A 15,859-nucleotide genomic window follows, 5' to 3' on the forward strand; every position below is an offset into this window, starting at 1 on the left:
TGAGAGACTATTTTTCTAATCAGCTATGAAACATTCCCCTAACCTTAAGAAGTATGGCTACATTAATTTGCCAAAGATCTAGAAGAGCCATTCTAGGACAAAACTTGAATTTAAAACTGCATTTTTATCCAGCCCCCCCCCCCTAGAGGATTCCTTGCTTGTTTCTATAGCAATCTGATTTCTGTGTGTTTTATCACAGTTGTAATTTGTGCTTAAAAAATGCTAGTTAGAAATCCAGTGAAATATAAGTTCAATAAATTATTTATTTTCTTCCAGTGTGATGTATACAGTGAAGCACTTATGAATAACCACTAACACCTATATATTCAAACGCCAATTACATAAAACTGACGTTTTTTAAAAATTCTTCTGCCGAGCTGCTCCACTTCTTTTCAGTTAATACTCCTTCAATTCTTCTGAGGTACAAGTTATTACTACTAAATAGTAATAACCTGCACATATCTTCTAGTACCAATAACATCTCTCCTACTGTACTCAAAGGTTGTGCTCCAGATCTAAACATCTGTCCTTTATCATCTGTTCAATCTTCTATACTCAGCTGGCACTAATCCCAACACACTGCATATATCCAACCCATTCCAAAAAATAGAGATAAAAGCTTACCGTCTAACTAACAACCAATTGCCATAATCTCAATCCTCTCCAAAATAATGGAGAAAGTTCATCAACAGTCAACTTCTTCACTACCTAGAAGTTCACCAGTTAATCAGTTAATCCAAAATCCACAGTTGATCTCTTAACCTACATCACCCACTACTGAGCACATACCAGAGGAGTTCAGAAAAATGTTCGCTTTTGCCTTTGACATTTTCAAGGCTTTTGATTGTGCTTGGCATCCAGGCCTGCTTTGCAAACTGCCTTCCTTCAGTCTATCTGTTGAAAACAAAAAAAAAAAGGGATTAGGTTCAATTGGAGTGCTCAAGAACAAAGGGCATTTGATGCTCTCAAAGCAGCATCAACTAAACCTCCTGGTGCTGATGTACCCTGAGTTAGAAGAAACCTTTTACATTTCAGCAGATGCATCCCAGAACTGTATTGCAGCTGTTATAGAGAAGATGGATGAAGGGAATTTAAGGCCAGTAGCTTTTCTTAGTAGAAAGCTTAATGCTGCAAAAAAGAATTATGCTATGATAGAAAAGGAAGCCATAGCAATAATTTATCCTTTAAGAAAGATGAAAATATTTACTGTATGGTCAGGATATTCAAGTTAGATCTGATCACAAGCCATTATCTTTTCTGAACAATTGTAAGTATAAGAATCAAAGGATTATCAGATGAGTATTAGAAATACAAGAATTTATTTCATTTAAAGATTTCTTATGTGTCTGGAGCTAAAAATGTTGTAGCAGACTGTTTGTTTCACAACTGAAGACTCTGTGGAAAATCCAACTAAGAATCTGTTGGTTCTTAGTTGGATTTCATTGTTAATCCTGTTTTCTCTGTTGATAGAAACAAAGTTGAGGAGGAAGGTTTTTTTTACCTAGGTCTAGAAGATCCAAATTTATTCCTGTTAAAAAATATAAAAAGGGTGGTAATGTTATTTGCAGTCAAAAGTATAATAATAAGCATCATGATAAAAGAAATCATAGTTGTACTTTACAAAGCTTTGAGAGTGATTACAATAAAGATTATGATTTAGACACTTTGAGTTCAAAATATAATTGATGAGTTGAGAAGTAAGAAGCAGGTGATTTCTACAGAAATTCCTTCTGCTGACGTTGTTGTCCATGAAAATTTTGAGGGGGATATACAATTATAGTAGTCCTGATAGTGAGCAGATTGTAAATCAGGATTTAGAGGATAACATTTCCATATCTAGTAGCATGTTGTGATGAAATGTCTAGAAAGAAATATTTTCTCAGATTTAATAGAGAAAGAAGAAAAACAGCTTGCAAGTTTTGTCCTTCATAATAGTTTTACTATTACTGTATCCCTTGCCATTTTTCTAAGGGTGGGCCCACGTAGCAGTTAAAAGTTTTGAAGTCTGGAAGCTTTGAGACTGATTAGGACCTAAAACCTTTAAAAAACAAGGCCTTTCTTTGCTTAGTCTGTCTTTGTATAATATTTAAAGAGAGACGAGAAGAATTATGAGGAAGTGATTTTTGGATTTTGTTTGGGCACCATAGACAGATCTGCAATACAAATTCTTGAAATGTGTCCCAAACCATTGCATCTATAACATCTTATCTGTTGGTTTCCAGGAAACCTTTTATTTCCTCTAGCCTGTGATAGTTCTGACTTCTCAGACCTATTTGACACCTGTGAGTGATCAGCTTTTAAATCAGTAACCATCTTCAAAATCTTTTCCTGTGATATGGCAAAAGATTTTAACTTTAAATCTATCTTTTTGATTATTTCAGCCCTCAGACTGTCTACTTCTCTTTTGATTGAGTTTAAATTGACTGAATCTGTACTAGAAGATGCAAAGGGCTTCTTTTGTTTTAGAGAGATTAACAGAAGATTTAGCACTTGGTTGCTCTACTTAAATATGCATATGCTTTGGCTGAGCTGCATTTCAACTTTGCATTAAGCTTCCTTCTTTTAAGGAAGACTCCAAAACTTTTGTAACATTAGTAATGCCTTCTTCGTATACAGCCCTTTGAGTTCAAAGGGCTGTATACTGAATTTGAGTTCAAAATCAGGCTTAAGACCATTGTGAAACTGAAAAAATATAATTTTTTCAATAAAGTCAGCATCACTTTCTTGAATTTTAAAAGCATGCACTAAGTTTAAGCTTATCATAAAATTCTGATACGGTCTCATTCTGAGTTTGCAGACAAGAATGCATTTTTCAGAGATTTGGTCCAAGATCAAGCTTTTTACAATACTCTGTAACTAAAATTTTCTTGAATTCATAAGTTTGGGCTTGTTCAAACCTTCTAGAATTATGAAGAAAAGTCTTTGCTTTTTCCTTGAAACAGATTTTATAATGAGCATCAGCTGATCATCTGACCATTTTCCAATCTCTCTTATTTTGTCTGCAGAATGAGAAAAATATTCAATACTATCATTATATTCTCCATTGAAATTCTGTATAAATTAATATGTTTAGAGAATTCATCATTCCCTAACACACATACTATTCTCCTGATCAGTGGCCATAATTAACCAATACCTAAAAAAAAAAAAAAAATATATATATATATATATATATATATATATATATATATAATAAATAAACTCAACAAAAAAGAAAGGTTTCTTAATTTGTCTCGCTCAATATCGTATGCAAAATTAAGACTTAAATTATAATTTATTGCGTCAGCTGGCTGCGCCATTTTGTTTTATAGTGTGTTTTCACTTTCTTTTTAAGAATCAACTATTTCAAAGATAAATAATTAATTAATACTACAGGTTTGTACCCAAGATATTGTTATGATAAATTAAGAGATTTGAGTGAGAGACAAAGGAAAGTCACAAATAATATTAGTGTTGATTTTTCTGTATTATCTTAAATGGTGTATGTAAAATGTTTATGTTTTGCAAGCACTATATACAATTCTGAATTTCAAATAAATTTATCTCCTAAAGATAATATAAAGGCCAACACATTTAAAGAACACAAACATTACATAATATTTCTTCTCTTCAAAATCGCAGTATTTTATGAGAATACGCAAACTTGAAGCTCTTAACACAGTTTCTTCAGCTCTCAATAATGACCATAAAATATAAATTTCTTAACTCATACATGCTTTTCCTCTGAACCAAAAAAATAAATTTTTGCACAACCTTTCTCAAAAAAACACAAACATTTCTTTCATATCTTCTTTGGAGTATCAGTTCCATTTCTATTTCTTTAGAATATGAAGATAATTTTAAAGTTCCCAGTTTCCTTGTAGAAGCTTCATTATTATTCTTAAATACAAACAGTTCAGCACTTACGGGTTTATAGCTCTTATCTGGAATTCACTTTCGACATACAGTATCGAAAAGAACTGTCCGATGCTTTGAGAGAAATTATATAATCACTTTTATCTGTAACAACTTTACTTCATATAAAGGAAATTCATCTGTTAATTTTAGGATAACTATCTGTTTCCCTCATAACACGCTTATCCATCTTTTTGGCTTCAGAAATTCCCTTAAAACTATTTTCTCCTCTAAAACTTCCAACTCCCTTCTCTAGAAGGTCATCTTTTTTTCTGTTTTAATGAATGCAGCACTCATTCAACTTCCCTTTCGGAAGTACGACGTTTGCACAAGCACACTACTGTCTGACACGGTAATCAACATGGCAATGAGGCGAAGGGTGCTTGTAAACAAGTCTGCAGTTCTTTAATGCTGTGAAAACGTCGTCGGAAAGTTCAATAATTTCTTCCCTCAAATTTGTTACAGAAATAAAAAAACTACACTCTTATATTAACATTTCTAAAGAAATAATGCATTTTTCTGCTATACATTTTTGGAAATGTTTAACTACATGATAAATAATAATAATAAGTTATTCTTTCCTTTTTATTTAATTATTTTATCAAATTTGCCTGCACTAAAAAAGTAATGTTAGATAATCGGATATCGCTAAATAGATATCCTACAGTCTCACACCTGGCAATGAAATCATCTATCACCTAAAGATGCATGAAATATAACACACTAACTCATCAACACATGTTCAAAGTATACATTATCAAGAGGAGGAGGACATTTTTCTTATTGGCAAACAGGGATCCCCCACATTCTCTAGATTGAAATATATCACATGGAATGCAATACAGAAATTGAATATCTTTCAGATGAATAATGTCATAAGACCTGGCTCACACATTGTTATAAATAAGCGTCAGGTGGCAAACTAAGAACAAATAATTTATTCCTCTTGAAATAATCATCACCATCCTTGACTTCAAATGAGTGAAAATAATACTCAACAATTTAAACTTTCTAGCAGATATTTAGAGCCATTGTCCTTGAGCTGGTGGAAGAAATGAAATGTTGAACCAGGCAGAGCCAACAGTGTACAACATTGTATTTTTTGCAGTTTCGTTTCTGAAGCATACTATATATAATCCTTTCAAAAAAAAAAAAAAAGAGAGAGAGAGAAGATTGCATTTTTGCCACTTTGTAATTATAAAAAGACTAAGGGAATGAGAAGAGGAAGACCACAAAAGAGTTGGATTAACAACACAAAAGATCTTACCAACTTGAACTTACAATTGCTGAAAGAAAGGACAAGAGGCCAATTAAGATGGAGAGCCTTTGTTCACAAAATCACCAACAGTCAAAAACGACTGGATGGCACAAAATTATAATAAAGAGAACTTAAAATCTTTCAATGCAGTACAAATAAATTAATGATCTGAATAAGATGAATTGTTTTGAATTTATATCATTTAAAAGAAGCCCTATGGTTAGAAAGACCTGGGTTTGATTCCCATCAGTGATGAGGAACCTTTATCTGGTCTCTTTCAACTAAAGGTGAGTTAACCAGTCTCATACGAAGGTGGGTGGGTGGGGGGGGGGGGGGTTTCCTCCTGGTAACTCAGGTTTTTCATCCCTCAAAACAAGCACACCGGGTCTGGTGAACACACACAGCTACAGTCATAAAATATACTATGGCAAGGAAGGCAACAGGTCAAACTAGTATGGTAGCATATAGCTGCCCCCACCAGCTGTATGGCTGAGGGAATAGAATAATAGAATAGCTATGAAAGATTTTTTTCAGACCAGGATGAGATGGAGAGTGTGAAAATAATAGTATGCATGTAATTATAGTGATAAAAATAATTCCCAATTGTAATAGATATTTCTGAATGACTAACTCCCATTCCAGTATCAATGATTGCAAGATATCACTCATATAATTCTATTATGTTGATTACACTAAAAATACAAATATAAACAAATTAGTTTAGAGGAGAACTAAGATGCTTGATGTTGGTCAGGACAAGTATCTTTAAGACTTTTGAAAAGATAAATGAATTCTGAGTGGGGTAACAAAACTCTTTGAACAGATGTTTGTACCAGAAACAATTACTATGAATTAGTTTAGTGCCCCTCCAAAGAATTCTATGCTCAGCATCAACCTCATGCTAGGTCAATCCAGACTTTGTTCAGCATGGTGGAAACAAACCTATGGTCTACACCACAATTACAGACAAAAGCAGAACATTTCAGTGCAACTGCTAACATCCACTGGATTAGAACTTCCTTGCAAAAGACAATTTTGTCACTGTTCCCAAAAAGATTATATTCTTAAATCTTTATGCAAAATATAGAAGATATTTTGTGCCTTTCTTGCAAATACCAACAAATGATAGTTTCACATGGCTTGTTTCTATATAAAGCCAAACTTCCTATTCCTAATATTTCTTTAATCAAACTTCATGCTAAATCCAAAAGGCAATTTTAATATAATTATCATGAAAGCAGATGTGATGGATAAAGCAGATTACATTAAAAAAATTTTACCATTTCTCCTTATAGGACTAACTTTAGATAGTCCTATAATAGGACCAGTGTATTTGTCTGTAATTTGCATGTTTTATGGCTGGTTTGCCTGTAATGTGGGATGAAAAAACCCTACCACCTCCATATGAGACCAGCTAATTCATCTTCATTTGAAAAGTTATCAAAGTGATCAATCATAATTCAATGAAGACCAGGCAAAGAAGTTAAATATTAGATAACATTACCAGTTAATGTGGGATGCAGTGGAAAAAATACTTGAGAATATATCTATATCTAGGAATAACACTACATTTCTATAATCTGCCTAAGTTTCATAAGGATGGATGTCAGCTGAGACCAATTGTAAACTGTGTTGATTCACCTATTTACAGAAGTCTAATATAGGCTATTTAGTAGATAGCTGTGTAAATAAGCCTAGTTGTGCATACTAGCTATTCTAACTTCTTTATCAAAATTTCACTCATTTCCTGATCAAGATCAAATAAATTCTTCTGCCAGACATGATGATGGTAAGCTATGATATCTCTTTTTACCCACATTGCTTTAGCAGATAGCTTTCAGCTATTGAAGCAAAACTTTTCTCTTGATGTGGTAAATGTCTTAGACTTTGTGATACACTCTAGGTATATTATTATTTATAATTATTATATGAGCCCCTCAAGGAAGTTAGCAGCTTATTGAGGAAAGTTCTTTGTAGGTCAGGCAATAACTAAGTACTCATCACCATGAAAATATTCACCAAAGACACCACCTCACAACTTCTAATAATAACCCATTTCACACACCACATGCTTCCTAACCACACCCTTAAATTCCAGAGATGACCCTGAATTTTCTCTCTATTCCTGCCTGCAATGAGCTGAACATTGCAGGCAGGAATAGAATTCTCTTCCAAATTTATCTAACCTTCTGTTTCCTGAGCTTTGAAGGCCACATTCCTTCAAATTGTCCTCATATGCAAAATCATATGAATGCTTCCTCTTTCTCATAGAAATGAAGAGACCATATCTGAGTACAGAAGTTCATATGTGATCTTATCAAAGCTTTGAAAAGTAAGATTATTCCTACACATTAGTATTCTCTTCAACATTAGTTATCTTGTGCATAACTACCTTTGCAATGTTGATTCTAAACTTTGATTCACTCTCCACAATCACTAGATGAAGCTAGACTCCCTAAGGTTCTAGTTTCATATCAAACACTTGCAAATGCTGATAAATATAATACTCAGTTTACAATGTTTTCAGTCCAAAATTCATAAAATAGCACTAAGTAACATTAAACTGACACTTAAACATTTGCCTATAGAATCAGTTTCTTCAAGTAACTCAAAAGATTCTGTATCAGATAATGTTCCTTTATCACCATATCAAATTATGCATAATCATCATATAATTGGATGTTTCTCTCATGACCATCCCCAATGTCATTAAAATACAAGTTAAACAGTAATAGTCCAAACAGAGACCAAACTCAGCTCCTCTATACATTACTCTTCAACTCCTGTCCATATCACAAGCCTATTTAGTATACCCATCCCTAGAGTTTGTATATAATAACTTCTCATATGGAATTTTGTCTTGGTCCAGACACATCATGATAAATCCATTCCCCTCACTCAACTCTGCCATTCTATTGCAAAATGCAAGTAGATTGCTAAAGCAAGACCTGTTTTTAACATGCTCCTGATATCCTCTATAAAGATATCAAAGTACTATCTACCCATTTCTGGATGTGGTGACCAGTCTCTCCTCCAAAGATACCAAATGGTCTATAATTAGCTTCACCTTTGTATAATTATCTTATTCTCCTTCCACTCTTTATGAATCTTGTTCATGTTGAAAACCAGGTTAGAGCATTGCTAATTTTCTTGAACATTCCTTTAACCCTCCTACCAGCCAAGGTGGATGAAATAGCAAGACTACCCCAGAATTTTTCATGGATCAAAACTTCATCGGCATTCTATCTTTTATCAAGTATTTACACTCCTTCACTGTTAATCACTTGATGCAGATTTTAAAGCCATTAGCAGATTAACTGTGGTCAAGTGACTTTTGAGTCATTTGTCTTTACATGTACTCTGTTACTTCGAATGTTCTTCACTGTACTAGGATATTTGATCGGTTTTTGTTTGTTTTTTTTTGCTGAACAAATTATTTATTGTGTCTCTTTCCAAAAATAGAAGTTTCACATTTGCCAAAATAAATAAATAATCAATCCTGAAATGACCACAGATCAGCCTTTGCAATGAATATACTTAGTAATAGTTAATTTCTTCCACTTTACTGACAATATAGATTATTTTTCACGAATTTTCAAATGTTTGTTTATGTTTAAAATATTTTGTCAAATATTTATATTTTTAAATAACATTTAGTGAAATAAATAGGACATTTTGCTTTCTTTCTTTGCAAAATACCTATATATATGGATTTGTCACATTTCAATTTTACGAATGATTTTTTTTTTTTTTTTTTTTTTTATGAACAACAAATGATTATAAAATGCATTACTCTGTTTCTGATATTGTGTCTTTTTTAGTATCAAAAATTTATACCTAATGGTATTTTATCAGAGACTCTTCACCTTCTTCTTTTTCTTAAAATTGCAACAGAGGGTTTTTTTTTTTTTTTTGTAGGATGCACATTACTATATTATCCAGTTCTCTCTCTCTCTCTCTCTCTCTCTCTCTCTCCTGTTCTGAGTTGCATAGCTACTTTAAATTTCTACAGCTTTGAAAGCTTTCAGACAGTATTCAAAATTTCTTATTTCAGTTTACCATTTTGACATAAGAAATAAAGCAGTAATATTGTTGTACATTCAAAGCTTCTAATTCTGAACTCTTTCTTTGCATCTGAAATCAGAAGTCTGCTGAAATTATTCTAAGATTTAGAAATACTATATTTAGAAATACTATGCTATATTTTCAACATGTAAACCTGTATACCACACAAATAAATTTCAGTTGTATTATTTCTGTTTCTTTTTTTAAAAACAAAAATCTAAATATTACTACTTCTATTGCTGCTGGTTGCTATTTCTGAAATACGTCTTAGAAATGCTGGACAATAATCCTCTTACCTAGAGGAAAAGCTAAAAGTCTTAGGTTACTCTTTTGAGAAACACAAGACAGAAAGTTTCCGAGAAGTCGCACTAAATTGCCTCAAGCAAGAATGTCTTGTTTCGTTTTCAGTTGTTCAGATATCCTAACACAGTAAAACTGACGTTTCTTTTACAGGCTGATGTAGTAATTATGCCAAAAATTATTTCTTTATTTATAGTGATCAGTTTCACTTTTATTATTGAAAAATTCTAAATTATTTGATAATTATCTTGAAAAAAATTACTGCTATTGCTGCTGCTGCTCTTGCTTGCCATCTCACAAATGAATTGTATATTGGGTATACTTTCTAATATTCCTTTTGTTGGATCCTAATTCGTCTCAATCTATACTTTGGATCCGACATGATTACTATTACGATGTTCCTTACTAATTTGATAAGTTGTAAGTTGATTTCTAATTCAAATATAAAGAAAATTTATATTTAAAGACTGCGCCACTTTATATCTGAATTAGTTCAAGAATTGAAGCTAAACCAACTCTCAACTACCCTTCCTTTAGGTGTTAATATTGTATATACTAGCTGAGTATATTTAACTTATTTATCTCTCCCACTTTGGTTCGAATATTTTATGAATGGTGCAGTAAGATTCAGGCAAAACATTACTTTAGATTAACAAAAACAGACATTTAATTTAGAATCACAATTTACACTTAAGTTCAAATCACTAAGTAAGATATTATAAACATTTTAGCTCTCACAAAATTCAATTAACTACTTGGTAAAGCTCAAAGTCACAAAGTTCCTCAGTAACCGATTGCACAAATATCTCACAGTTTCTTAAGTTCCAAATACAATAAAAATTCAGTATCACTTCTTCTGAAGGAAACACTTTTAAATCTACACTTCAGCTAATCTCTGCAATAGTTACTGTTAATATAAGGAAATTCTAGGATGAAACTCACACACTTCTCTGTATAGAATTATTAAAGGCTGGAATATTCTTACCGATAATCTTTTTTTCTTCATCTACTTATACGTAAACACTTTTTATAACTGTAAACACTTAAACAGTATACGGCACTCATTAAATAAATCTTCTAAACAATAACTGAATTAATCATCGGTCACTATACACATAAACAAACGTTCTTGCATGAAGTACTACTGATCACTCACGAATTAAGGCAATACACAATAATTCCTATCTTGAGGTTTTATATGCACAGTTGTTCATTCCTCCTGCATTCAAATAATTCTTTAGGCACTATAATTAAAACTCAGCTAACGGTAAGCTTCAACTTCATAGCCTCTACTATTCTCTAGAAACTTCATACTTTGCTTCAAGGTTCCGTATGTCCTTGAAAGGTTGGCACTGAAATGAAATCTCAACTCAAGTATCGCTAGTCTATTTAATAGTCTCTCAGCTGTTTTTCGTAGCTATAATTGTTATTCTACAACTTATTAGCTAACTGCTTCTCGACTAGTAGACTTAAAAATAGCTGCTTGAGTGACTTGCCGACTTGCTATTATCGCACTGCGATTCCCGAATGCCGAATGCTGCGATTCCAACCTAATGCCAATCCTCTCCTTTCTCTCTTAATAATCTCCCTTAATTTTCAGCGTTCTTCCCTTTTTATATCCATTCTTCCCGCCTAAATTATTCTCGTGATTTCTTTCTAAAACTCTTTTCAATAAACCTTCTCCTCACATGGTGTTCCAAAACGTGCTCGCTCACTTACATATGTCTCCATGACAACAAAACAAAACATAATAAAATTGAGGTATTGCATAACGCTAAACTTCTACAAATAGGAATAAATAAAGAATATTTACATTTCAATTAATGTGCAGTTAAATTATCAAATATAAATTCTATATTAACATAGAAATAAGCTAAATAGCTTGATAATATTTTAACACAGAGTTTTTCTACTATTAATACATATATTCTTTGATTAAATAATTAAAAATTAGATAAAATTAAAGGTAGTTATATGAATATTAAGTTATAAACAAGTGATTTACATTAAATAATGTTTACAAATGTAGCCTTTGCCATGGTGGATTATGTTGGATTCTGAAGTAAATAATAATTACTTAAATCTCTATATATTCAGAATCCAACACTTTCTGCCCAGTAACAAGTTGTAGACTAACAGAGATTACTAACCCTCCCCACTGGGAACCAGATCAAAAGAACATGCCCAGCAGGCAGCACAATAAAGCAGCATACTTCTTGCAATAACTGAATATTTTACAGGCAGAAATTCCTTGTTTTGTTTTTCTATCTTTCTGATTGATTAGCAGACATTCGAAACATATTATTCTGATATTGCATTTGTAGGATGACAGTGTTTTTAAATATTAATTTCCCGTATTACCCAACATCACATAACTTCCTGATTTATAATAATGAGGAAATAATATGTATATTTTCTTATTTATAATAATCAAAACTTAGTTTCTATGTCGAAAAATTATACGTTATGTGGAACAATTATTATGGAAAAATCATGAATTAAATAAAAACTGTACCTATGTGTCATAACGGTTTTCAGGTGTGTGGTAGTGTTGCAGCGGGCGGGGGGGTGAAACTATCAAAGTCAAAATAAAATTCATTTCTATCGTAAAAAATATGAAATTTCACATTTGATGCATGCACATATACATATTTTGTATTAGAGAATATACGCAAAAGTATCGATTACTTTAAAATTAGAGAAAAATATATAAACTAGCAGAAAATATATACATATCAATTTAAATAATAACTGTTTATTTCATTTTATAAAGACTGATTATACAGGGAAACCAAAAAAGTGAAAGTGCAAAGAACAGTAGATTACGATATTTTGAATAAAGTTAGTGATATGATAAGACAAAATTAGCACAAAAATATTAAACATTGGTTCTCCGAGATAATGCAATATTTAAGTGAAGAAAGTATGCAAGGATTTATATTTTATCCTGGAATTATAAAGTGTACAATAAAAAGAGAAAATAAAAATAATTTCTATATTTTTAGTCTGGCTAATATAACTAACAGTCAAGTTGCCAAACATAAAACAAGGAACTGCATTTCTTGTTATAGAGAACTGAGACTCAGCTTCGTGAGATAATCTGTTTAAGTGTTCTCTACAGCATGGAGGATTATCACACCTTCTAAAGCAGTGGCCTCCAAACTTTTTTGATTACGTACCCCCAAATGATTGAACAAAAATTTATTGTAATAATCCATTTATCCATTTCGTGAGGATTAATTTGTAAAATTTAAATATAATTCATTTACTATTGATAATATCAAGCACTTTTAAAAAATGTAAGCAATTTTGATAATATTAATTCACTATTTCTAGTATAAATGTAAAAGTAAGCACAAAAAGGCATTGGAATTGCACAGAAACAATATATACTAAAAATCATTAAACTTGCTACTAATAGTCAAATAATTAATACAACTATGGTATCATCTGTAGATAGCAGGATAACTAAGCAATTTTCCTTCTCTAGTTGGGCTTGTCAACACTAGGATGCTCTACAAACAATGGCAATGATAAGAAGAAAGAGATCTACTCCCTAGTTTTAAAAAACATGACAGCTTTGCCATGGACAATTATGTGTGCAAAGTCGCCCAATGTGCGCTACTTGCAAATTTAAGTTTACAGGATCTTTAAAATGTCTTTGTCTATATTAGATATATGTTTAATTGATGAAAGAAAGTAATATTCTTTATCTTTAATTAATTACTTAATTTTTTTCCTATCAATATAAAACTTTTTTTTGACGTATGTATACCCCACTGTTCTAAAGGACAGAACACCCAAATTGCACTTCTTATCCATGTTCTTTCAACAGGTGTGTATTGTACTGAATCGTATCCAGATTCAGCTGGACGTATATATACATCCTGGCCGGTAGGAGGGTTAACATTCCAATATCCCATCCAATCCCACTGTTGTGTTTGCATAACATGTTTGCAATTTTTTTTAAAACCACTACTACACTGCTTTTTTTTTTATCCAATTCCATATCAGCTTCCAGAGGTCTAACAGATATCTTTGTTGTGTACTTTACCAAAGTGATTGCTTAATAACTCAGCTATTTCCTCTGTATTTTCAACACTTTCCCAATCTGCATTCACTGCAATTATTCTATGTGGTGAATAAAAGAAAGAATGACCAAAAGTATTTACTATCTTTAAATCTTGCAACAAACTATCTATTTTTTCTGCCTCGTCTCAAACATAAACGAGCTTCTCTATCCTTCATTCATTAAGGTAACAATGAAAATTGTATAAAAATTAATGGAGAGAAGTTCCTCCATTGTGTATATCAAGTGGCATATAAATATAACCTCTTATTTTGATTGAACAAGCCATTTTGCAGAGAAGAGGATTAGTGAACACCCACTGTAAGACATCACAAGTCCAGATTTGCCCTAGATGACATTCATACTAAACAAAATTTTTTGGAAAATACCAAGCTATTTCACTGAAGCAGTTTCATAAATAAAGAACTATTCAAAGAGAGTTCTGAGGTCCTACTATGTCACTCATTTTTAAAAAAAACTAAAAGTTTGAGAAATTCTTGGACGGCATTATCTCTTCCCGATGGAATCTGTTTGCATTATTTATTTTAATCCTTTAATCCATTTTAAATGGATTAAAGAATTATATCCTTTTAATCCATTTAAAAGGATACAATCCTATCTTTGACATGGGAACACTTATAGTATAGTATTATAGTATTTATTATAGTATTTGGTTAGCATTTTTGACAAGTCATAACTTGTTTTTTCCATGCCTTAATGCTATTAACACTAAGGATGAAATGAATTATTCATTCTGAAATCTCTTTCAGTTAACAAGAAAGTTATTTTTATCATTCTGATTATATGGATACTATTTCTATGTCAGAACCACAGCTATCTCCTACAGTTATAATCTGTGAAAGATGTATTAACATGGTAGACAAGGGAATGAGAAGTAGATTTTTATATGGAGAGTTATAGGTGATTGAAATGTGCTACAAAAGAGATGTGAATAATAAATGTGGACAACCTAAAGTACAATATGACAGATTATATGACTGAATGAAGAGACCTTTCATGATGATTTATCATCTTTGAGGAAATGTAAAAAGAAATTATTATAAAACTATGTAAATATTATTTATGTGATTATAAAATCATCACAAGAAATTTCAATTTTATTACCTGCTTTACGGTCCAAACTACCTGCCGATGTTGCTCTTTTAGAAGTAGAACCTAATTCCTTCTCCTCAGAATGCCGTCCAGTAGTTGAACTAAAAACCAATGAACCTTGTGTAACACTTCGACTTGGTCCGAATGCTGGAATATCAAGATCAAAACTTCTTGGAGTAGAGCTTCCAAAGGCAAAAGACAATGAATTACGTTGTGCATTACGACGTGCCTCTATTCGAGCTTCACGTTCTAAATTTCTTCTGAGTATTGCTTCTTTTCTCTCCTAACAATTATGAATTAAAAAGTGCATTTTATAAACTATCACTCAACAAATGCTTTATGTTATATATTATCACTAAATATCTGTCTTATGTTATTGGACATGTAGCAACATTTTTAAACTACAGTATAGTAATGAATAAGTATACTTAACTTCTCTCCTAACAATAAAGTTAAATGTCAGTTTCAGCTATTTAGGATAATATTATTACTAGTCCTCTCTGCATTTTATCAGTCTCTTTTCTTGTTTCTTATCTCACTAATGGTTACATTGATTTTAGTAGTTTTAGTTGATATCACATCTGTATCACATTTTAAATCTTATACCAGTTTTACTTTCACATGAATGGCAACCTAAGTGTAAAAACACTTTGGTTGTCATTTATGACTTTTTCTACATTAAACATGACACATTAAATATGTTAGGACAAAAACTATGAATTTCAGGCTGCTGATATTTTGTTACATTCTTCATGTTTTGTGGCAATAGTGAGAAGCATGATACACTATAGACATTTTAAAGGAATATGTATATCAGAACATTATTATACACTTAGTTAACACATGAAGAAAAATAGAATTTATTAAAACTTCAATATTTTCCATCCAGTTTTAGATGGCCATCGTCAGGGAGAGAAGAGGTGATCAGTTAACTACACTCAAAACACAAGTCACGTAGCATGTGCTTACTAGCTAATGTCTTGATTACAGCTAAGTTCACAAGCACATGCATGACTGGAGTTTAAAGGAACAGTTTGGATAGCTTCAATAACTAAAAATTAAATAACCTATCAAAATTAAACAAACAAAAAAAAACTACAAAGAGAAATTGGCATACACCAGAGCAGTTAAGATTCAGACTTTGTCCAAATCTTATGTAT

At 31.8% G+C, this 15,859-nt stretch overlaps 1 protein-coding gene across 5 annotated transcripts in view; it reads right to left on the reverse strand.

Annotated features, from left to right (window-relative positions):
* The window catches only part of LOC150096055 (uncharacterized), a 366,639-nt gene that overhangs the window by 181,925 nt on the left and 168,855 nt on the right, over positions 1-15,859 (reverse strand). For all 5 annotated transcript variants that reach the window (XM_090408865.1, XM_090408866.1, XM_090408868.1 and 2 more), the window contains exon 5: positions 14,712-14,982. In XM_090408865.1, the coding sequence (XP_090264991.1) occupies positions 14,712-14,982 (271 nt within the window). The remainder of the gene's footprint in view (positions 1-14,711; positions 14,983-15,859) is intronic.

The sequence above is a fragment of the Typopeltis vanoorti genome, chromosome 19 (assembly GCF_054136105.1).
Source record: "Typopeltis vanoorti isolate ZY-2024b chromosome 19, IOZ_Tvanoo_1.0, whole genome shotgun sequence".
Classification (NCBI taxonomy): domain Eukaryota; kingdom Metazoa; phylum Arthropoda; class Arachnida; order Uropygi; family Thelyphonidae; genus Typopeltis; species Typopeltis vanoorti.